General features: G+C 41.8%; 2 protein-coding genes across 3 annotated transcripts in view; one reads left to right on the top strand and one right to left on the bottom strand.

The window, feature by feature from the left end:
* Positions 1-1,082: 1,082 nt before the first annotated feature.
* On the bottom strand, positions 1,083-10,438 carry ACP1 (acid phosphatase 1). 2 transcript variants are annotated; one of them, XM_033143015.1, is made up of 6 exons: positions 10,333-10,438; positions 4,553-4,626; positions 3,892-4,005; positions 2,239-2,300; positions 1,378-1,483; positions 1,083-1,250 (listed from the first exon to the last, which is right to left on the bottom strand). In XM_033143015.1, exons 1-6 carry the CDS (start codon positions 10,373-10,375, stop codon positions 1,173-1,175), a joined length of 477 nt encoding a protein of 158 aa, XP_032998906.1. In that variant the 5' UTR covers positions 10,376-10,438; the 3' UTR covers positions 1,083-1,172. The 2 variants fall into 2 exon arrangements, with proteins under 2 accessions (XP_032998906.1, XP_032998907.1); XM_033143016.1 differs by lacking the exon at positions 3,892-4,005 and adding an exon at positions 3,722-3,835.
* Positions 10,439-10,852: 414 nt separating this feature from the next.
* The window catches only part of SH3YL1 (SH3 and SYLF domain containing 1), a 28,799-nt gene continuing 15,130 nt past the window's right edge, over positions 10,853-24,521 (top strand). Inside the window, exons 1-4 of the mRNA XM_033143014.1 lie at positions 10,853-10,881; positions 18,133-18,243; positions 19,271-19,384; positions 21,810-21,874. Coding sequence (XP_032998905.1) covers position 10,881; positions 18,133-18,243; positions 19,271-19,384; positions 21,810-21,874 — 291 coding nt within the window. The 5' untranslated portion in view covers positions 10,853-10,880. The remainder of the gene's footprint in view (positions 10,882-18,132; positions 18,244-19,270; positions 19,385-21,809; positions 21,875-24,521) is intronic.

Genomic DNA, 24,521 nt, shown 5'->3' with positions numbered 1-24,521 from the left:
AGGGCTGATTTCCTTAAGAATGGATAGGTTTGATCTTCTTGAAGTCCATGGGACTCTCAAGAGTCTCCTCCAGCACCATAATTCAAATGAGGCAATTACTGGCGTTTTAACTCTTCTCTTCAGACATTTCTCATCTATAGCCAGGGCTGTGTATACTTATGATTAAAAAGAAGGTAATGCCAAAATTCTGTTTTGTGAAAATTAACACGGTTGTAGTTTGTATATGTTAGGGCAAGTGAAGCATATTTAATTAGTTTACTCGGCTTCCGTTAGTAAACATGATCTGCAAACAGTTACAGGTCGGTAGCCGTGTTGGTCTGCCATAGTCAAAACAAAATAAAAAAATTAAAAAATTCCTTCCAGTAGCACCTTAGAGACCAACTAAGTTTGTTCTTGGTATGAGCTCATACCAAGAACAAACTTAGTTGGTCTCTAAGGTGCTACTGGAAGGAATTTATTATTATTATTATTTTGTTATGATCTGCAAAGAACACTTTGTGCCATGCACACTGCTCCAAGACTTCTCAAGGCGGCATTTATCCTCTTTCAAGCATCATCTCAGCAGGTACTAAAGGCTAGATTTTGTTTTAATAAATAGAAAAAGAGAGGAGATTGTACTATGCATCAAGAGACCACACTATGAACTTATTCTGTGGTTATGCAGACTTGTGAAATTCATACAGCTCTACAACTCTATATGGCTGAAAGTTTCCCTCTCTTTCAAATCACAAATAATGGAAAAAGTAAAAAGAGACTGTTTTGTTAAGTCTTCAGTTCTTAATCATGTGACAAAACATCTAAAAAAATACTTATAAGAAAGATGTTTAAGGTTAAAAACTACCATACATACAAGTAGCAATGGAAAACAGACATGGGTGTATTTAGAGTATGCATACAGGAATTCTTTAACAAACCATGTGGAATGTGTATACCAAGAATGACACGCATTTATTCTGTCAGTACTGGGTGCTTTCCCCCTTATATAGATGCCTGATCAAGGTCAATATTAATTTTATAAGCCTACAGTTCCTCAAGTACAAGGTGCAGTAAACATCATGAAATTAATTATGCTAAAAAAGGACTTATTTTTAGAATCTTTACAATTTAATATCAATTGAGAATAATTTTACAGAACAGCTAAATATTATTTGCTTTCAGAAACACTTGCCCCATTAATGAGGTTTCTCCAAAAATGCTTTACAGCATCTAAGGCACTGTTGATAAACAGTTTCAAAATCTTCATCAGTCCCCTATAGAAAGAAGCAGAGACAAAAGATAAAACGAACCAATTTAAGTTAAACAGATTTCTTTATTACAACACTGATTGCTACAACACTGATTTTGAGTTGAAAAGGACTAATAGAATTGAATACTTACATAGTATGGATCTTCAATAATAAGCTGGTTTTGTGGATCATAGCTCCCAAGCAGCTCAATTTGAGATTTGCAGTTTGGAACACTATTGCTTTTTCTCTTCAGATCTCTACAAGACAAAAGTTTAGGCAACTTTTTGTCATTAAGTGTGGCGTGTCTTTCTTTCTTTTTTTCATTTGACACTAGGATGTCCTTAGAGTTTGCAGTGCATAAAGGAAACAAAAATCACAGTGTATAAAGGAAAAAAACCCCACACACTTTTAACAGTGTGATGTGATTTAGTAGGCAGCATCTAACACACATATTTTAATGTAATGTTGTACCCAAGTATAAGTTATGGAATACCAACACTATGGAGCCAAAAATACTAATGAAATGAAATGCACACAACAGTTTCACAACATTGTCTTGAAATAACACCTGGATCCACCAGAAATATAGATTTCATACAGCAGCATGTTCTCCACTTGCAGAGTAATCCTGGCAATCATTTGCTCAAATGAGGAACAGATTACTACAATGCAAAAGGTACAAAGCTATTCTGTCTGTTCCCTGACTATTCCTAGGGATCATCATCCTTTAGACCCAGAATGGGGAACCTGTGCTCCTCCAGATGTGTTTGAATTAAACCCCCATCATCTCTATGCGTTGACCATGCTGGCCAGAGCTGAGGGTAGTTCAATAACACCTGGAATTTAATCTGTTTCCCTCCCCATGTTTTAGACGAAGGGTGTAGTGGGAATACTCTTTAAGGGCTTTAGCTTCTATTAGGAGGCACTAAATGTAGCAAACAACCCATTTAGGCTAGAATAATCAGAACTATCATCATCTATAAGCAAAAAGCACATAGTTTTCACAACTTACCGTAAGTTACTTTCATCCATACAAAGCATATAATCAAACGTCAGGAAATCATCTTTTGTAACCTAGAATTTAACAAATATGTTTAAACACTGTTAACAGAGATCCATGTCACAACAATTCTTAACAAAAAAAAATGCAAAATAAGGTTAAGCCAGTGTTGCAGTGATGGCAGTTAGCAATACATATTTAAAATTCTAAAACAACATTTACGGTATGTACGCTAAATGACAGCTGCAAAGTAAGCAGCTCAGAAATCAATTGTAGAAAAATAAAACTGGAGACAGAACAATTAGTGTTTTAGCATTTGGCCAGGGAACATTTACACCAGTTACTGTTCATATTATCTCTCAGAAATCAAACACTGTTCAGAAATTCTGGGATAAGGCTGTAATGATTACGACGTAAAAGTATTGTTCAACAATGCGTTCTTCCAAAGATGGCATCCGTTTTTCTTTTGAACTGTGATAACATTCAGAGCACATTTTAATGTGTTGAAAACAACAGATGTGAACTATACCATTTAAGCTTTCCTTGTTAAGCTTTTAAAAATGGGGGGGGGGGAATCAAGATATCAAAAGAAATAGAAGAAAAAGCAGAAGGCAGGCAGAACTGTTTGAGTGTTGAGAGGCTCTAATCTATGCTGAGTTCTATGGGTTTTTACATGAAGTGGATTAAAGGGAGTTTAAGGTCAAAAAGGGCACCAGTGAAGCTAAAGGAACAATATTAAAAAGATCTGTAAATGGGCAAAACAACTAAAGCAAGACCTCACGAAAGGAAATGAAAAGTCAGCAGGGAACATGTGACACATCCTTTGTCTAACAGAAATGCTGCCGTTAAGAATCCATCCAAAGAAGGTCAGGCCTTAAAGGAATTTTGATAAATTATGTGCATTTATTTTAACAACTGAGACATTTAAATCAATATCATTTAGCCATCTCTTATATCCTACAATTGTCTACTGAAGCAGAGTTGTAGCTGTTGCTTAAGCTCTGAACCAGGAACAGTTTTCACAATGGAAGGAAGCTAACAGCGGGTCTCTATTGGGACTGGTGCGATTCAACTTGTTTATTAATGAACTGCAGCCAGGGGTGAGAAGTCCAAGTCTGCAATCAACACCAAATTCTTTAGCACTATGAAAAGCCAAACGCAATACGACTCAAAAGGATCTCTCTAAACTGGAGGAATGGGCAACAAAATGGCAAACAAGGTTCATTCACCTTGGCTAGCAAAGAAACAAATTAATAATATTCCTAACCACTGAAATCATTTCAGTCGGGGAACAGAGTTAACAGGCTCTGGAACACGGCTTCATCCATCCACTTTACACAGATGCTGTTAGAATTTCCACTGCTCCAACCATGATGACACTGAGTAGTAAAACATTTAATACTTTGCCAATCCATGCGCAATCCAACCTACAGCAGTTATCAAGACTTTTGCACAATCCATAGTTTCCAGAACACAACAAACAGACTCTTTCTACCTGTCGTGCTTTATGGCCCGTCTGAATGACATGATTTCTCAGACAACTTAAAGCCCTCGCATCTGGGGAGCGCCCCACATTCCAGTCAGAAACAGCACCGCTGTCTATCATCCACTGCGAACAACAAGAACATATGCATACATACATTGAAAGCAATATGGGTACAGTACCTGCCTGGCAATATGATTCATGATAACACCATGTTTCCTCATGCAATTCTGGCCTCGATAATCTGGAGGATTTCCTACTTCATACGTAGATGTTGCTGCACTGTCTATCCTCCACTACAGAAAAACAAGTCAAAATACAATAATAATCTTTATTGCGGTCCAAAAACCCGAAACATACATTCAGAATAAAATGCAGATTCATACAGACAACCCCCACCCCCGGGAGAGGGAGACCGAGACAATATTTGTTTAGTGTTAAGTATGATGATCTTTGATACGTATGACTACCAAAAGAAACTTTCCCACGGCCACTGGGATATCATTAGACTTGTCGTCATGAAGATATTTAGTATATTAGGCACCCGGCCGATTTGCCACTGGGGTTTAATCAATAGATCCCTAGCTTGCTCATATTGTCCGCAACACAGTAGGATATGCCTCATACAATCAACGTCCTGAGAGCATACACAGAGCCCATTCTGATTAAGGGATGCCTCTCAGTCTGCCATTTAACACTTCTGATGGAAATACATTTAATCTGGCTTTGGTAAAGAGATGACGATAAGTTGGTACAGACAGATTTCTAAGATAGCAAGATATAAATATTTTGACCTTACCTGCATAACAGAATGGTGGCTTTGGCGGCTAAAATTAAACTTACCTTGTTTTCAATGTTTCCTTCAGTCACAAGTTTCCTAAAAACAGCTTCGGCTATAGGAGAGCGGCAAATGTTCCCTGTGGAAATAAAGATTCAGTGTCTCTAAAATGCAATCTCTCACACCTGTGTTCTTAAGGTGAAACATTCCAGAACCTGCGGAGGTAGATGTGAAGAACTGAAGAAAGCCACAGAGTTCATCAGCTCTCCCTTCTATGCAGTTTAGTTTTTCACAGCAGTGTTCACTTCCTGACTTGTGAGGAGCCCATTATTGTTCACCAATAGCAACCAACTTTTAGCAGAGATGGATTGTTGCAAGTCAGTACACACCAGTATTCTATGGGCTTTATTGGTTTCCAGCAGCGTTGCTGACAATGTACTATGACAGATTGAATTCTATATCCCCAAAAGACAATTTCACCAACACATTCCACTGAAATCACCAGCATTTCCAGGTTTCAAGCCTAGTTCCTAAGCCACCTAGTGAAATCACAGCCTATGACCTGCAGAATTTTCCACTGAGTAACAACTACCTGCTTTGAATCAAGCTACAAGTACACTGTAATGCAGTCTTTAACTTCATACTAGTAAAATACAAGCTGGGCCTCAACAAGGAGATACAAGAAATTACATGGGGGAGGTATTAACTCATTTCTGCCCCATCTCCTTTCCCTATAAAATAAATTTTATATCTGAAACCCTGCAGTTGTTTACATGGGAGTAAGTCATATTGTATTTAATATGATTCCCGCCCCCCAGTAGAAACAGATAGAATTGTGCTACAAGACGAACTACAGGCCAACCTTCTCCTTGCACCTCAACATTATGGACACAGTGGTACCTTGGGTTACAAACACCTCAGGTTACAAACACTTCGGGTTACAGACTCCGCTAACTTGGAAGTAGTACCTCAGGTTAAGAACTTTGCCCCAGGATGAGAACAGAAATCGTACGGCAGAAGCAGGAGGTCACATTAGCTAAAGTGGTACCTCAGGTTAAGAATGGTTTCAGGTTAAGAACAGACCTCTGTTCCTAGACATTCAGTTGTTGCATCCATAACCTAGGTTTAAGGTGCCATTTAGCTCCTAGCTTCCATATCTCAATTTCTAACACTGCTTCCAAGTGTTGAAGGAGAGAGAGAGAGTAAGAGAGAGCTCTATCTACTGTCTCCACACCATGCTGCCGGACCCTAGTCTAATCCTAGCTGAACATAGTTTCCAAAAGCAACCAGCCAGGATTAAAAGCAAGATTTCTAAATGTATACAGAGGAAAAACTGTATCACTATCATTTGTTTAGAGATATGAAGAGACGTCATCCGCTCTCTCAGCTACAGCACCTCCATCATCACAATTTAATCAAGCAAAAAGGTTTCATAAAGTGGTATCTCATCTCTACTTCACTTGTGGGGAAAGAAATGAGATATATCAGGCATAATCCACTGAATGATTATTGTGCATGCCTCACTGAAACATAGTCCAGACTGCACAACTATGGACAGGGCCCATATTTAGATGCATTTATTTGATTTTTACCAATTGATACATGTTTCAAAATAGTCATTTCATGTTTCTCCTGCCCCAGAAGCAATGAGGCTGGGCAGAGTAACAGCAATCTAATAAACAGGCTGTAGCTTCCATAAAATTCCTCTCCTGCTTTCATTCTGCAGGGCAGTTTCAGTGCTGGCTATCAGGGAAAAGGTTCATCCATTTCTTCCAGAGGATTTTTGACTGAATACCAGGAGTAGTCAACCTGGGCTGTAATCGGCCCCTATCAACACCTGGTGGCCCATGAAACCCCAAACCATTTTGCTTCCCTCTTTTAACAGAAGTATTATTATTTAAATATTTTTCTCAGCAGGTGACACTGTTGAACCCCAGGACTACACTGGTTAAGTGGAGAGGTTTCAACTTGTCGGCCAATCTAAGAAACAGGGTGAAGGGCCAATGTCACCTCTTTTTACCTTTGTAAAAGAACCTCTCTTTCTTTCTCGCTCTGGCATGGCACTATTTTTTAGAAAGTCAGCACAAGAGACTTAGGAAACAGGGCATTCTCAAAACAATGCCACACCAGAGGAGGGGAGAAAGAGAGAGAGATCTTCTCTCTCTAAGACCTTCTAATAATGACAGCATGCCGGTGGGAGAATTTTTTGCCAAGATAAAGATGCTTTATTTTCGCTCCCCGGGGCAGCACTGGGGCATTTTGAGTCCTTCCTACACCAGTGATGCCCTAGGGAGCAACAGGAATATTAAAGCAAAGCTATGCACTTTGGAGTAAGCCATCCATAATTCAGGGCAAACCTAACAGCATACAGCCTTCATTTCTGTTGTTACTCTTCCCATTTCTTTCTCACTTGTGCTGTACACAAGAGATCCACAGACATGTTACTCTTCAAGTATTAAGTAACTTATAGTCTGCTATGTAAAGAATATCCACTACTCCTATTACAAACCAAAAGCAGAGGCTAAGTGATATTTGACCAGCTTTATATTTTGCAGATCAATGTAAACATAGGGCATGCGGTGTAGCATATACCCTTTAACATTTCACAGATGAAAAACAGAGACGCACCTGCAACTCTGAAATCCTCAAACCAACAATTACAACCAAAGTCAAATCCCCACATGCTGAGAGCACAAGACTACAACAAGAGCTTGCTGCATCACGGCCAATGGCCCATTTAATCCAATATCCAGTTCTTAGTGGCCAACCAGATGCTTGCAGGAAACTTGCATGCAGGACATGAGTACAAGACCACTCTCCTCTCCTGTGGTTTCCAACAACTGTTTTTCAGAAGCATACTATCAACAACTGAGGGGGGCACAGCATAGCCATCACAGCTAGTAGCCATCCTTCATGAATTTGTCTAATCCTCTTTTAAAGCCATACACAGTGGCCAACACTGCCTCATGTGGGAGTGAGTTCCATAGTTCCATAGTTTAACTATCCCTCCATTTGAAGAACTGCCTGTTTACTCCTACTCTCTGCTTCTTGCTACTTAATCAATTCCTGATCCACAAGAGAACCTTCCCCTCTTATTCTAAAATTGCTAAGCTTACTCAAGAGTATTTGGTGAGGTGCCTTATTGAAAGCCATTTGAAATTTATGGCAATCAGATTGCCTCCACCTATATGCTTGCTGACGCTCTCAAAGAACTTTGACAAGTTAGTGATATAGGTCTTAAATTTGCAGAAGCTATGCTGGCTCTCCTTCAGCAAGGCTTGCTCATCTATATGTTTGGTTGTTTTATCTAACAATGCTTTCCACCAGTTTTGCAGGGGCAGGCGTTAAGATAAGCAGCCTGTAATTTCCAGGCAAAACACACCAAAACTTTGCCCACACAGCACTTACTTATATGCTGCACAATGCAATAACCAACTTTGGCAGCCTTATAGGCAGGCAGTGTGCATGTGTATAACTGATGAGGCTACTCATGGCAATGACAAGATTAACTCCTGCATCAGAGGCAGTATGCTGGGGATCACGGTATGCTGCAGGCAGATTCCCACAGGCTCCTTTGCGGGTCACCATGAGAACAGGATGATGCAGCAGATGAGCCTTCAAGTCTGATGTGAAGGAGCTGTTCATATACTTTCTGCAGACTATCACCCAATACCGCTGTGCAATAAATTGCCATATCTTTAAATACCAGTATTGAAATAACATCGTGATAAGTGGCTGAATGATACTTTGCAGATAATTTGCAGGCACATTGTCTCCAGCTTTGTTTGCTCTCTCCCTCTTCCCTCCTAACCAATAAGAAATGAAGATACCTGGTAAGCCCTCACACAAACCAGCAAACTCTTTCAGCTTCAAATGTATCTTTCCACTTACAGCTCAGCTAATTTTGCACAGCCTGCTAACAATCTGGTGGGGCCTTCTGCTGCTGCAGGGAGGTGCTGCAAGGCCCTCTGCTGCAAAGTGCGTTGCAGCATCCACCACTGTGGGGAGGCTCAGCGGGACCCTCTGCCACCACAGGGAGGCGCAGCAAGGCCCTCTGCTACTGCAGGAAGATACGGTGGCACCCTCTGCTGCCATAGGGAGGCCCAGCAAGGCTCTCTGCTGCTGCAAGGAAGTGTGATGCATCCTCCACCACTGCAGGGAGGTATAGCGGGACCCTTTGCCCTTGCAGGGGGCAGGCAGCAAGGCCCTCCACCACCACAGACATATATCGCGATATATCAAGATATCATATTTAGCTGGTGATATATTGTGATGTCGAAAACAAGACATGGCCTAGCCCTAGTATCCAAGTTGTATCTTACCTTCCCAACTCAGCCATTCCTTAGGGGACGTGATAGTGGTGGGAAACCACTAAACTCACCAGTGCCCCTTCCCATTACTAAGATAGACGTAGTTCTGCCTGTGCCACAGAGGAAGGCGGAAGATCTGAACCAGGAGATCGTCAGAAAGTAAGGTTGCCACCTGTCCTGTATAATACAGGATTATCCCACATTTCAATGTAAAATGCTGCGTCCTGTATTGATAAGAGTTTTGTCCTGTATTTCAGGTCTTCACTCTCTCTCTGCCAAGTTACAGACCCCCTCCAAATGCATGAATTTGAAAGGGTGCATGAAAGGTAATCTATTTAAGCTCCTGACAGCCAAGCACAAAGAGATTTACAAATTCATGTGTATGTGTGAGCACGTGTGTGCAAGTGTGACAAATTCCAAAGAGGCCATCCTATTAGGCTGCAATGGATTGTAATTGGCGTTTTTTTCAGTTGGTGCTGAAGTGACTAAAAAAACAAACTGCCCCCCAACCACACTGCAGTGCACTTTGCCAGATCATAAACACTAAGTAAAAGAACATATGCTTTACCACTCCACCCCATTCTCTCCCGTTCCCTTCTCCCCAACACCATATAACACCGAAGTCTCGCAACAAATGTAACTGATGTACATGCAACTGATCTGTAGAAAACACAATCTGAAGATTTTTTTTTTTAAGTGGCAACCTTACCCAGGGGCTCCTTTGAGGCGTCACCATGAGAACAGGATGCTGCACCAGGGCAAGCTTTTAAGCCTGATGCTGAGGGGGCTCCTTGCTGGCTCTAAGCAGACCTATACCCACCCACCCCCTCTAAAGGCTGCAGCCAAGTTGTATCTTAACTTCCCAACTCAGCCATTCCTCCCCTGGGCCGTGTGTGTGTGTGTGTGTGTGTGTGTGTAGGTGATGGTGGGAAACCACTAAAACAAAACTCACCAAGGCCAATTCCCATTACTAGGACTGAGGTAGGCCTGTCTGTGCCCCAGAGGAAGGTGGGGGTATGTGAACCAGCAGTGTTAACACGGTGGTTTTCTTATATATATATATTATTAAAAAGCCGGGGGGGGGGGGAGGGGGGTGTTATGTAAAGCAGTCTCCTTCCAGCACCAGAGAGAGCACAGCAGCTTCCGTCCTACTCCAAATGTAAATGTTTCTCTCTTCTAGGCAGCTCTTGTATGGACAAGTTTTAAGAGATTTAGTGTTAACACTGGATTCCACTCTGGCTGCCCATCTCTTTCTTCCTGGCTTAGCTCTTCTGATATATTTGGGAGAGGAAACAGGACAGCTTAAAGACAGAGAACTGAATAATATGAATGTGCACCACATTTTTTTAATTCCAAGTCCATGAACATCTTTTGTTAGCTTGCATAACACCTATTATTATTATTATTTTCTTCTTCTTCTTGCTTTACTCTGGGCGCCTTCCAACACATAGAAAAGCATAATAATAAAACCCCATACATTAAAAAAGCTGTGTCTTTTTTTCCTCCCCCATTCTCCACCCCCACTTTCCACTCACCCAGGCAAACGAATAAAACGGACTTAGCTTCCCCTGCCGCCATGCTCTCTCTTTTTCTCTCTTTCTTTCAAGAACCGCCAACAGGAAGGAGCAGCGAAAGAAGCAGTTCGGAGGCCCTCGCAACGGTCGCGAAAAGCCGCCCTTCCCGCTTTACGGCAGCCGATGGACGTCCTCGTATAATGCCTGATTGGGGAGGGGGAGCGAAATGTGAAGGATACGTTGAAATAAAGTTTTTTTTTAAAAAAATATAAATTAATTCCCTTTCAGGAGTTGACGCCGCCGCGCTTCTCTTTCGCGGCTTCGATTCCAACGTTAGAAAAATAAAATCAGGCGCGTGGTTTAGACGACTATCGCGCTTCACGCCCGCCCATGCACCTGCTCCAGGTGAGCAGCAGCTGCTTGCTGCTGCCTCTTACAAGGCGGGGTCTTTAGAGTGGAACGCAGGGATAGTTTCTGTCCCGAGTGGTTGGCTGCGTCGCTGTAGACACTCCCGAGGCTTTTCCCAGCCAGGGGTGGGTGTGGAATGTGGATGGTACCGTCCTGGAAGCAGTAAGTAAGTATGTTTGGTTGGTGTGGATATGAGGGAGGGGGGGGGAATTGGAAGGTGGTGGTGGGGGGGATGGAGTTTTTGAAAAAAGTATACGTGGGGTGTGTCTTGCCCATATTTATTCCCCAAGTTTCTCTGGTTCTTCCCTGTCTAGTTCTAAGTCCATTTGGGTTTCCCCCCCCCCCCCATATGAGGGACTTGCAAATCTGAGTGGCTGGGGAAACCCAGCCAGATGGGTGGGGTAGGGTAAAAACAATAAATCATTATTAAATTATTATTTAAAAAGACTGAGACAAGCCCACTGATAAATTGATAGGACTGCCCTAGTGTAAGACACTTTTAGAATTACAGACTTGGAGTCCAGTTCTTGGAGAGTTTGTTTTATGATCCTTGTTCAGTCAAAAGATGATTGTAATGGGTAATGGTATCCCTAGAAAACCCAGTCAGGTGGGCAGGCTACAAATACTGTATTATCATCATCATCATCATCATACTAAATAGGTGCAAACTAGCCAAAATCCCCGTTTATGTTGTATTAATATGTGTGTTATTCCTATTTTTATTCCCGGTTAGATGGGTGGGGTACAAATATTATTATTATTATTATTATTATTATTATTGGACTGAATAGGTGCAAACTTGCCAGAATCCCCATTTATGTTGTATTAACATGTGTGTTATTATATTCCTATTTTTATTCCCAGTCAGATTGGTGGGGTACAAATATTATTATTATTATAATTATTATTATTATATTATTGGACTGAATAGGTGCAAACTAGCCAAAATCCACATTTATCTTATTTTAACATGTGTGTTATTCCTATTTTTATTGTATTCTATAATTTTCTTATGCCTTTAACTTTGTGCTCTGCATTTTTGTGGCATAATAAAAGCTACTTAATGAGAAATGAATGGTTGCACTTACCGGTAGCATGCCCATCTAATGAAACAGTATCTTTGATATGCATTCATAATAATAGTGGCTTGAATGTGTTTTTCAAGAGTTAATGTAAATTACGAAAATAATCCATACAACAGCCCTGTAAACCAGGCCAATATACTGGTTGTTGTTGTTCAGTCGTTCAGTCGTGTCCGACTCTTCGTGACCCCATGGACCAGAGTACGCCAGGCACGCCTATCCTTCACTGCCTCTCGCAGTTTGGCCAAACTCATGTTAGTAGCTTCAAGAACACTGTCCAACCATCTCATCCTCTGTCGTCCCCTTCTCCTTGTGCCCTCCATCTTTCCCAACATCAGGGTCTTTTCTAGGGATTCTTCTCTTCTCATGAGGTGGCCAAAGTACTGGAGCCTCAACTTCAGGATCTGTCCTTCTAGTGAGTACTCAGGGCTGATTTCTTTGAGAATGGATAGGTTTGATCTTCTTGCAGTCCACGGGACTCTCAAGAGTCTCCTCCAGCACCATAATTCAAAAGCATCAATTCTACGGCGATCAGCCTTCTTTATGGTCCAGCTCTCACTTCCGTACATTACTGGTAGTTATCCGCAATATACTGGTAGTTATCTAACTAATATACTGGTAGTTATCCGCAAATTGCAGATAGGGGTGGGGACTGAAATTCACCACCTAGTGAATATGTGGCTAAGGTGGGGTTTAAACTACTTATCACCTGGCATTAATGGTTAATGCTCTCATAATTTTGCAATGGGGAACAAGGTTCAGAGGATACCACAGACATACATACTTTTATCCTGCTCTTTGGCTGAAAAAGGTTGAGTAGGACTTGTTTGCATGCAAATGAGGATGGGGGTGTGAAATCACTGCTACAATAAAGTCATGAATTTCTCCATCTGCTGTGAACAGCTGTAGTTTTTTTTGCCAATGACAAAAGAGTTTGCCATAGTGTCAAAAGTAACCTGGAAATCCAATTCAAAGGAACTATTATAAATCACTGTGCCTGCACTCACTTATTTTCCTCTGCATGTACCTCAGGATCTGGAAGGGTGATGGTGAAGAACTGTTGCTTGGTGAATTTTGGTAATTGTTGTTCTTGGCTGCTGAAGTTTAAAAAATAAAATAAAAATCAATTTATCCTAAGTATCTATCATAAACCTACAAAAGCCAACACGTCTAGCTGTGGTCAGTGTTCTCTGCTTTTCTCTGAAATCTGTGGTTTTGATATTGCAATTCAGAATGTTTCAATGTAAGCCTCTCTTGGAGCCTTTTTGGCTGAAGAGCAGGGCAAGTGCCGTATTTTTCGCTGCATAGGGCGCACCGGACCATGGGGCGCACCTCATTTTTAGAGGAGGAAACAAAAAATTTTCCTGGTTTTCCTCCTCTAAAAGCCCTGTTTTTTGAGGATCGGCTCAGATTTGCGCAGCTTTTTTGCAAAGGGGGAAAAGCAAAGAGGAAAAGCCCCGTTTTTATGGGGTTTAACTCACATTTCTACAGCTTCTTAAGGAAAGGGAGCAGTTTCTACAGTTTCCAGACAGATAATCTAATCAGCCAGTCACATGTCGCTGGGGAAACAAACAACCTCCCTCTGCAGCACATTCAACAATGGAGGCCTGGGCAAGGGGGCGGGGCTGAAAGAGAGCCGGGGACTCTTATCTCTCTCCCCATCTCTTGCTGATCAGCTGCTGAGCAGGGTCCTTTCAACACCCCCTTTTCTATTTGTAAAATAAAAAGCACGATCTGCTTTTGGCCCCTGGGCAATTCGGCTACAGGGACCACCATTCGCTCCATAAGATGCACAGATATTTTTTAGGAGGAAAAAAGTGCATCTTATGGAGCAAAAAATACGTTAAGTAAGTAAGTATTGCAGAGTGGTTTACAAACTTTGTTGAGAAGACAGGATATGCCCTCAAACTCTGTCTAGGAGAGCGGAGGGAATGTAATAATGTTGACTCCATTGAATAAACTGAAATGTGTGTATTCCAAATCATAATACAAATAAGGGGTTTTGCGTGTGAAATCCTATTGGCAACACTTGCATCAGTTGCCCTCCCAAAGTATGATATGCAGTCTGCAAGGTTAAGAAAACTAAAAGCAGTCAGATATGACATTTCTCATGTCCTTGTTTTCTGAAGAGTAGGTCACTTACTGTATGTTTTCACTTCTTGCTAAAATGCCTGTGATCTGTTTTCAGATAAAGCTAACCTTGAGTTGGAGTATCATGCAAAGATTTGTTCTGAGGCACTTGTCTCGTTTTTCCTGACTTCCCATTTCCCTGCAGCACAGGAAAAATACTACCTGGGCTTTTTAAATGTTAGTATGCTGTTTTATAATGCTAAAGCTGTATTTCTGCATTCATTTCCCCTTAAATACGGAGGCCATGCAATTTTATTTATTTATTTCATAAAATTTATTTATATCTTGGTTGTAGAAGAAAACCTCAAAGCAGTTTACAAAAAAGAGTTAGAACTGCAATTTTTAAAACAATCGAGCTAAAAACAAACCACAAAGCTCAAAACAAGCTCTCTCACCACCATCCACTCTTATCTGACAGAATGCCTGGTTATAATAATTATTGATAATTGTGTAATGTATTTTGTTTTGCTTTGTGTATTTTGTTTTGTAATGGTTTCAGCTACATCCAATAAATAAAAGCCTGTTTGTATCCATACTAGGCAGTCCATGCAGCAAGACCCAAAATTGGCTTTAGTATCTTATTTTACTCTACAGAACCAAGATATAACTAGTAAGCATTTTTCATTGCACTTACAGAGCTAAATTAGTGATAGCAAACTATTGGAAATCCCTAAATACAAACCTCTTCAAAGCTTGAATCTCACAAGTATGGGGCCTCATTCTTCGGGACAAATTAACCATATCCAAAAGGAGCAGCATTGCATCCAAAACATAACAAAACCCCCAGACACTTTCTACAAAGCATGGTATGCCTTTACTGGCTTGGTAAAATTGGTTGATTATTGTTTCCATATGTTAGATCACATGCAGCACTGTGGAGCAACACCTTTAGTTGACTGCCTATGTTGGAACAAAAGCGACTGCAGTCTTTAGCTGATAACATATTTTTCTCACTTACCAAGCTCTGTATTGTGGCTTGATAACTGTTTAGTAAATCAATGAAAAACAATTTTAAAAGAGAAAGCGTATTTTACTGAGTCAGGCCTTTGGCTTTGTCTAACTCAGTATTGTCTACACCAGGGGTAGGCAACCTAAGGCCCGGGGGCCAGAAGGGGCCCAATCGCCTTCTCAATCCGGCCTGTGGACGGTCCAGGAATCGGCGTGTTTTTACATGAGAAGAACGTGTCCTTTTATTTAAAATGCATCTCTGGGTTATTTGTGGGGCATAGGAATTCGTCCATATTTTTTTTTTTCAAAAATGGTCTGAGGGACGGTGGACCGGCCCACGGCTGAAAAATGTTGCTGACCCCTGGTCTACACTGACTAGCAGCAGTTGGCAAGGGTTTCAGGAAAGGTTTTCCCTCCAGTTTACCTGGAGATACCAGAAGCTAGGATTGCAGTTGTCCTCTGTTGCGTATGTGGACACCTGACTGCTACAAAAACATGGTCTGAAAGCCTGAATTACATGAAAGTTACATGGTTCTCTAGCATTGCTTTCCTTTTCAGTTTTGCTTCCCAAAAATATTGCAGTCATCTAATATCTATGTATCTGTATGCAGCCACTTTAAAAGAGGTAAATTCAAGCAAATATTTTCATTCTCTTCTTCTGCTCAGCTGCTGTTATATTATTTTACCCTTTAGCTTTCGTTCAGCAAGATTATCCTGCTTAGGGGGAGGATGGGGAGTTCAGCCTGTGCGTATTTAGAAGCTCATTTCAAGCTGTTTCAAATATGAAGGTAATTTGCCATGAGATTCATAAAATCCTTCTGATAATATTTTGTCATTTGGGCTGAAATCCTATACCCACTTACCTAGGAGCAAGCCCCACTGAACTTAATGTGACTTTTTCTGAGTAGTGGTAGGTAGGATTGTTAGATTCCCTATGGACTTCCATGAAAAGAGATTCAGGGCTGCATTTCATTACTGTTTATATCACCAGTGAATTTTGCCTCTAGATATCACTTTGTGTGTCCAATGACAAGGTTGCGCCGTTTCAATAGCAAACATAAAACTGAACTTACAACAACTGATTAAAACATGTGCCTTTTGTGTACCTTGTATGTGACGTTTTAAAATGGTGTGTATTTACTCGATACCATGATTGTGGCGTTGTACAGTTTGAAAGTATAATTGGAAATGTAATAAAACTCTGATAACCATGTGTAGCCAGATTTCCATCAAACAATCTTGATGGCACTCCCCCCCCCTCTCTCTCTCTTGAGTTTTGCAAGTCAGGTTTGTTGCGCTGGGGTATAATTTTTTTCCCATCTGCTCTGTTCATGTTTTTGTGCAAGACTTCTTGATGACACCCCCCTTCTTCATGAAAAAAAGAAGGGAGACCTCAGAGGTTACTCAAAGGATAACTTGATTGGCACAGTGCGTTTACAAGACTATCTTCCACCCAATCCTTGCTCCAGATTTAGTTGTACTGAGCAATTTCATTGGAACGAGTTTTCTCCTTTCTTGATATCTCATGCTCTTCTATCTTTCTGGCCCCTTATTTTGGACACAGCTGACCTTGTGTCTAATAGCTTGTTTGTATATTAATTTTGAGAAATATTTCACCTGAGAAATGATGAGCACATTAGTTTTGCCTTCTGTTATCTTACTGGGTGGATCTCTGTTAACTCATAATATCTTACACAGTGTTTGTCTATGGATTTATTACTCCATTGTATAGGGTTGGCAGTGTTTTGAGTTTCTCATCTGGATCCAAGTCAGAGGAGTTTAAAAACCCCCAACTGTTTCACATATATCCTATACTCAATATTCCTATACTCAACAGGGCTTCTGTTAAATACTGTACTTGAAAAATCTTTAGCAGCTTTCATTTGCACTGCCTGTATTATCCTGCTACCACCAGTCATTCCTTATAACTTCTCTTGAGGACTAGAACTAAGACAGACGTTTGCGTTGTATTGATGACAAACTATTCTCTGTGAGGTCACCTCTTTTCAAATCCCTCCTGCAAAACCTGCCACCTTGGTGAAGTCTTTGTTGCAATCTGCTCGTGCATTAGTGACTAAAACTGCGCCTTAAATGCATGCCACTTCATGATAGCACATTCTTCCCCTGTGGCGCCTCTGCTGTGTATCTTGTTAGATTGTAAGCTCCTTGAGAAACACTCTTGTCCTTTCCTATGCTGCAAGCGCAATGCACAATATGATGGCACTGTGTTAAATGAATAAAGTTTCTGCAACAATTCCTTGGGTGAAAAGTATTTCAAGGCTACTCCAGAAATCTAATGGTTCTGCCACCTAAGCTATTCACATATTTACTTTTGCTCCTCAGTAACATTTAACACCTCAGTAATACAGATAAAATGTTTTAACCTTTACAGCTCAGCCTAAGTGCCCATGCTTTTAAGTGGCTTAATGTTTTACTCGGGTCCAGTGTGGATGGAATGTAAACAATTTGGCTACTGACAATAGGTTTTGTGGCCCATAGGCATAGTGCTTTACATTTTTATTCTTGTGACACCAATGAAGGACAGGTATTTAAAAAGCATTTCAAGAGGACCCAAAAGAATGACCCCCCCCCCTTGGGCTAATGGAGATTGCAGTGGAACCTTATTTATTTAATCCACCTCGAAATGCAATGAGAAATAAGCTTCTACTTTGCAGAGATATTCAACCAACACAGCCCTGTTTAGTCAGACTTCTAATTGGAGACTTCAAGCTTCTTTTGGAAACCTGTCAGTTTTCCTGTTCTGTCGTATGCTTGACTCACGTAGGGTTCGATGTCATCATTCTTGAATCAGCTGTGGCATAATCACTCCAAAGCCATCAGCTAGTAATTCCCTTTGCTGGAACTTAACTGCATTTTAGCGTTGCCTGCTGCATCTCTTGGTTGCTCATTGGTGGAATGAAATTGGATCAATTTTTTATTTAGTTTGACACAGGCTTCAGAGCTGCTGGTGAAAGAATGTGTCATTTCTCCATAGGCTCAATACTCAAAAATAGCAAATTGTACTGTGGAATGATTCTCCACAGTCATGTCTTTTTGCTGATAATGGAGGAGATAGTGGTAGCATTACATGGTGTTACTAAGCAAGACATTTGTACCAGATTGTTAGGGATGCAACATAAGCGGACTGAAACAAATGTTACCAGCTCTTGGAACTAACAGATGCTTCTTACCCCCTTTTGAAATATTCATGTTTTGCTTATAATACTCCTTTTATATTTCCCCTCGTTTTCAGTGAATAACCCTATACCTTCCAATTTGAAGTCGGAAGCAAAGAAGGCAGCTAAGATTTTAAGAGAATTTACAGAAATCACTTCTAGAAATGGCCCTGACAAGATCATACCTGGTTAGTAAAAGATAATTTTTCTTCTTTTTGATCACAACTTCAGTTTGTTTGTTCTTTCTAGAGCTAAGTTTCCCTCTACTCTTGTCTTTGTGAGTTCACCTGATTAAAGGCCTGGGGCCTGCATTTGGTAACATGAAATGGATTGTGTGCGGATTTTTTTCCTTTTTTAAAAGCCCCTGTTACATTTTTGCATTCCCAGCTTTCTATAAACTGTTTCCCGGAAAGAAGCTGCTATCGCAGTATAGGAAAAAGCAGTGGCCCAATGCATGTCCTGCAAATTTATTTGCAATGTACAGTTGTACCTTGTATCCCGAACGCCCTGAAACTCAGATGTTTTGGCTCCCAAACGCCGCAAACCTGGAACTCATTGCTCCAGTTTGCGAACGTTCATTTGGAACCTGAACGTCCGACAGGCGTTCAGAAGCCGCAATTTGGTTTTCGAATGTTTTGGTCCCCGTAAAATGCCAGTTAATTGGCAATCTGGTTATTCCTTTCCTGCCTCTCTGCTTTTAGTAATCAGCATCACACACAGAAGGGCAAGCTTCAAAACTAACTTGCCCATCTGTCCCAGATTAGAAAGTGAAACTAAGGTCTGTCCCCCAGACTTCATTGACTTCCTTGATCAAGAGTATCAAAGCAGAATTTTGCCTCAAAGTGTCATGTCACTGCATAACAGCTTAATTAAAATAAAAAAGCTCTCCCCCTAATTGGGATTGGTTAGGGTTGCCATACATCTGGGAAATCCTGGACATGTCCTCTTTTGGGGGGCCTACATGCCTATCTGGGGGGATTTTTACAATTTTAAGCAAATATCCGTGTTTGTGGTTTCATAAAAAAAAAGTTTGTGCCTCTGTCTCTATCTTGGGCTCTGGTGCCGGCAGCTTAATAAAAGGGTGGGGGCAATCACACAAAAAAGCTCAAAAACTTTTTTTTTTTGGTCTGAATTTTTACCTATGGAAATATGGCAACCCAAATAGCTGTTATTTTCCCTCCATAATATATAACTATTTGATTTCATTATTTGCAGCCCATGTAATTGCCAAAGCAAAAGGTCTTGCAGTCTTGTCTGTCATCAAGGCTGGGTTTTTGGTAACGGCTCGAGGAGGCAGTGGGATTGTTCTGGCTCGCCTGCCGAACGGAAGTAAGTTTGCCTTTCCTCATTTTAAAGCAGTCCAACCTCTGAGCAAATGCTTCTGCGTGCGCAACTAGATGCCGAGAGTTTTTCAAGCTTTAACAGGGCCTGCATGTCCATTGGGATGAAATTGTGAGCTATTATGAATCGGGCACATCTGGCAACTACCCTCCCAGCTGAACATAGAAGATGTTGAGTCTTAGGCCCCCCACCACAAATTTCACTACTTTGAAGTATGTGTCTGTTCATCTGTTTGATTATCTGGCTGAGTATATTTATGCATTATAAAAATGGGAAGATAGGGGTGGGCAGAGAAGGTTAGATCATCCTATCAGGGTTTATTCAGTTGTACAAAAAGAAATCAATCTCATGATGTCCAGGAGCGTAATAGCGAAGTTAGTACAGAACCGTGTCCTATTCCCTAGACCAGGTTTTCCAACCTGGTGCCCTCCAGATATTGCTGGAGTCTTAACACACATCTCACTTTCCTCCTTCCAATCAGCTCAGTTCATAGAGCATGTGTCTCTTAAGTTCAGGGTCAAGTTGGAGGCCCACATTGGGCAAAATATCCCTGCATTGCAAGGAGTTGGACTAGATGACCCTTGTGGTCCCTTCCAGCTCTATGATTCTATCTGTTTAGCCCTCTTGGCCAATTGTCAGGGATAGTGGGAGCTGTAGCCTTAGCAACATAGTATGGGCACCAGGTTGGAAAAGGCTTCTCTGGTCAACAAGCACCTTGACACCCATTCACACAAACCTCTTATTAACAAGACAAGAAGCCTGGAGCTTTCCCCTCCCTCCAGGAAATCAGTTTGTGTGAAGGCTATCGTTAGAAACAAAAATCCTAAAACTGAGACAGAATTGTCTTACTGGTGGAATCATGTTTTCAAAGGCACATATCTGTGTCCTTTTGCTGGCAGGCACTGAGAGCTTCCATAATCTCCGAAGAACAGCTTGCAAACAAATGTTCCCTTTGTCTTGAGTTTATACTTGGTCGTAAAAAGCAGCTTGCGATTCTCTGTTTTGAAAACACTGCGGATTACATAATGGGAGCATTCCTGTACAGGAGAGTCCTGTTCGGTTAGTTCCAGTGACTACAAATGAGCAGCTCCATGTTTGTTTTCGAAGAAGTATATTTATCAGCCCCAGGTCGCATAAGCTGTGGCGAGAGAGGATAGGAGTTGTAAATCTAACAACATCAAGAGGGGCTACAAGTTTCCTCTTCCTGTAATAGATGCCTAGTGACATACTTGGAACTGTCTTAAGAACATAAGAAAATCTTGCTGGATCAAACCAATGGCTCACCTAGTCCAGCTAGGGCCGGCCTGCCCGTGAGGCAAGGCGAAGCAATTGCCTCAGGAGGCAGGATGCCCAAGAGCAGTAGATCCAGCCTCCAAGGAATGCATCACCCATTGCTGCAGTTGCAGCAACAGCTGCGCTGCTCTTCTTTGAGGCTGGATCTGCCACCTCTTTGGCAGCCCCAAATGACACCTCTGCAGCGGCCTCTTGGTGAATAGGAGGGGCTGCTGATCTCCTCCCACCCTTGTTCCCGGTGTAGATCTTTATTCCTCTCCTCATTCCTGATGGGTAGATCTTCACTCACTCCTTCTTCCCTGGTGGAATGTGCTGTTTTGTGGCCCGCTCAGGTGCCAAAATGTCTTGGGGCAGGCCTGAGTCCACAATCTTGTTCTCTCAGTGGCCAGCCCCAAAGACACAAACGCAGGACCTCGGTCACAAAACCAGCGTGGACACATTTTACAAAGAATAATAGGACATTAGATAATGAGACAGTAGCGTCTTTCTCCTCTTGCCACACTTCCTTCTATTGACATGGCAGATAGTCTGACAATTAGTGGCTGGCAGAAGCTAATGGAGGGTTTGAATGGAATTTAGTTCCTGTTAAGATTCCCAGACAATAGTTTGTGGCTTGTTTATTTTTCAGTGATGTATGTAGCACATGATGTGACTTGCCTTACCCGAGCCTCCTAAATTGTACCAAAGCTTTTCTGGATTTTGTAGTTTCTACAGCTGTGCGTGAGATTCATAACTGGGAGCAAAATAAAACATTTTGAAGAACAGCTTCCAGCTTTCCTCGGCACACTTTGACATAGACATTTGTGCCATGCTTTTGAAAGCGACCTACGTATTATATTACATACATATTTTGTTTGAACGTGCAGTCTTTCATTTGCAAGTCAGCATTGGAACAAAAAATTCAGCATTGTAGAAATGCCTGAACTGTATGTAGCATGATCATGAAGTGATTTCCTTTGAAGTTCTTTTTCTTTGTGAATAAAGCGTTGCAGAATGGCATTGGATTATTTGCAAACAAACTTCAAATGCGCGAGTCTTTTCCTGTTGCACCTGCCTATCTCGTTCAGTTCTAAAGTAAAATGCTCCACATGTTCACAGTGTGTTTCTGTTTCTCTTCTAGTCTGGTCAGCTCCATCTGCCATCGGGATAGCTGGCCTTGGTGGCGGATTTGAAATCGGAATCGAGGTAAGTTAATGCTGCAGTGTTTAGTTAGATGGTTAGAAAACACGCACACATATTTTGATTGACTCCTAAAACCATGTCTCTAGTTAATTGGGCAGAATTTTTAAATTAGGATTTTATACGTAGTAAAAATTACAGATGATGATCCTGTGTGTGAAAAGGGGCAGAATGGTTCTCTTTTAAGACAGTGCCTGCTGCAACAGTTGTATTTATCACACAGTAACACAGAGAGCATGCCTTCCTCCTTTAGGACTATTTTTTCCCTCTTGCATGCAAACTTGCGCAGATTTGGTACGTGATTGACTAAAACTCAAATATGGTTCAATAAGATTTTCTTTATATTGGGCAACAGCTCTTTTTAAAGCATTCATGTTTGCATTCACATTTATGATACAGTCGTACCTTGGTTTTCAAACAGCCTAGTTTTCGAATGTTTTGGCTCCCGAATGCCGCAACCCTGGAAGTGACTGTTCTGGTTTGCAAACTGTTTTTGGAAACCGAACGTCCTGCAGCCAATCAGAAGCTGCGCTTTGGTTTCTGAACGTTTTGGAAGTCAATTGGACTTTCGGAACGGATTCCGTTCGACTTCCAAGGTATGACTGTACTTCTTTATGGTAGCCAGACTGCAAGAGGCTCTGTTGTAGTCAGGGATGGAGGACCCATTCACTTCCAGATGGTGTTGGACTTGCAACTCCCATCAGTTTCAGCTAGCATAGCCAATGCTTAGGAATGATTGGAGTTGTAGCCTGGATGGCTCCATTGGTTAGAACATGGTGCTGATAATCCCCAAGTTGCAAATTTGATCTCCATTTGGGGACAGCTGCATATTCCTGCATTGCAGGGGGTTGGACTTGGGTCTCCAGCTGGGGCTATAGTTCCCACCCCCCTCACCACTGGTCTTGCTAGCTAGGGGTGGTGGGAGTTGTAGCCCAAAAACAGCTCGAGACCCAAGTTGGGAAACGCTGAGCTAGAGGGTCAAAGTCCTGTGATACGGTAACTTAGCAGGGACTTTTGTATCCCATCCTGTGTCTAAAAAGTGTTAGTGATGGAAGACAAAAAAGAGCTTGCTTGCCTATCTTGTACATTCATTTGCCAAACTAAAGCACAGCTATAATGCTCTTCCTTGAGAATTACATCCAAAGAGGAAACTTGAACAGGAAGCATGCCGTTTGTTTGCTTTTCTATAAAGTAAGTAAAGAACTGCCCACTCCTGATAATGGATAACTGGCATGGCTACGGAGCCCTGAGATTCTGCCAGCGGGTGTTGTATAACCTTCTGTGCTTTGTTGACTGCCAACCAGTTCTTGCCCAAGCAGGTAAAAAAAAAAATACTAGAGCAGAGGGTTAAAGGTAAAGGGACCCCTGACCGTTAGGTCCAGTCGTGTCTGACTCTGGGGTTGCGGCGCTCATCTCGCTTTACTGGCCGAGGGAGCTGGCATACAGCTTCCGGGTCATGTGGCCAGCATGACTAAGACACTTCTTGCAAACCAGAGCACCGCACGGAAACACCATTTACCTTCCCGACGGAGCGGTACCTATTTATCTACAGGTGAAACTCGAAAAATTAGAATATCGTGGAAAGGTTCATTTCTTTCAGTAATTCAACTTAAAAGGTGAAACTAATATATGAGATAAACTCATGACATGCAAATTGAGATATGTCAAGCCTTTATTTGTTATAATTGTGGTGATTATGGCGTACAGCTGATGAGAACCTCAAATTAACAATTTCAACTTTGGTGTTTTCATCAGTTGTACGCCATAATCATCACAATTATAACAAATAGAGGCTTGACATATCTCGCTTTGCATGTCATGAGTCTATCTCATATATTAAACTCCAGTAGCTAATGAAAACAATTGCTTACATAAATGGACTTTTCCATGATACTCTAATTTTTTGAGTTTCACCTGTACATGCACTTTGACATGCTTTTGAACTGCTAGGTTGGCAGGAGCAGGGACCGAGCAATGGGAGCTCACCCCGTTGCGGGGATTTGAACCGCCGACCTTCTGATTGGCAAGCCCTAGGCTCAGTGGTTTAGACCACAGCGCCACCCACGTCCTAGAGCAGAGGGTTGTACGCAGCTAAATCCTACTTGGAGTAGTTGAAAATAATGAACCTAAGTTAGTCATGTCCACTAACTTCAGTGGGTCTACTCTGAATAGTACTAGCAGTGTATACCACCCGTTGTCTCTAGCCAAAAGAAATCTAAACAAAACCCTGGTGGTGTGGTTGGTGTAGTAGCTGATCCATTCTTGCAGCTGCTCTGCCCTCTGCTGCTGCCCATTCTTTTGAAAGCTACTTCAACTTGGAAGGAAGCTGGAAGCAGCTGCCATGTTGAGGGTGCTGCCACAGAAGCCAAACGGGAAAGCCGGCTTCCTTCCTCCCTCCTTCCAAGCACAATTCAAAGTGTTGGTGCTGACCTTTAAAGCCCTAAACAGCCTCAGTCCTGTATACCTGAAGGAGCGTCTCCACCCCCATCATTCAGCCCACACCCTGAGATCCAGTGCCGAGGGCCTTCTGTCAGTTCCCTCACTGCAAGAAGCAAAACTACAGGGAACCAGGCAGAGGGCCTTCTTGGTAGTGGCGCCCGCCCTGTGGAACGCCCTCCCATCAGAAGTCAAGGGTATAAACAACTACCTGACA

This window comes from Lacerta agilis, chromosome 3, assembly GCF_009819535.1.
Source record: "Lacerta agilis isolate rLacAgi1 chromosome 3, rLacAgi1.pri, whole genome shotgun sequence".
Taxonomy (NCBI): domain Eukaryota; kingdom Metazoa; phylum Chordata; class Lepidosauria; order Squamata; family Lacertidae; genus Lacerta; species Lacerta agilis.
Note: the sequence above shows the minus strand (reverse complement) of the source record. Positions and strands in the feature narration are given on the sequence as shown.

Coding starts and splice junctions, on each gene's coding strand:
- ACP1 (XM_033143015.1), bottom strand. CDS start 10,375: ATGGCGGCAGGGGAAGCTAAGTCCGTTTTATTCGTTTGCCTGG. Junction 4,627..10,332: donor CGTTTTATTCGTTTGCCTGG/GTGAGTGGAAAG, acceptor TTATTTCCACAG/GGAACATTTGCCGCTCTCCT. Junction 4,006..4,552: donor AAGGAAACATTGAAAACAAG/GTAAGTTTAATT, acceptor GTTTTTCTGTAG/TGGAGGATAGACAGTGCAGC.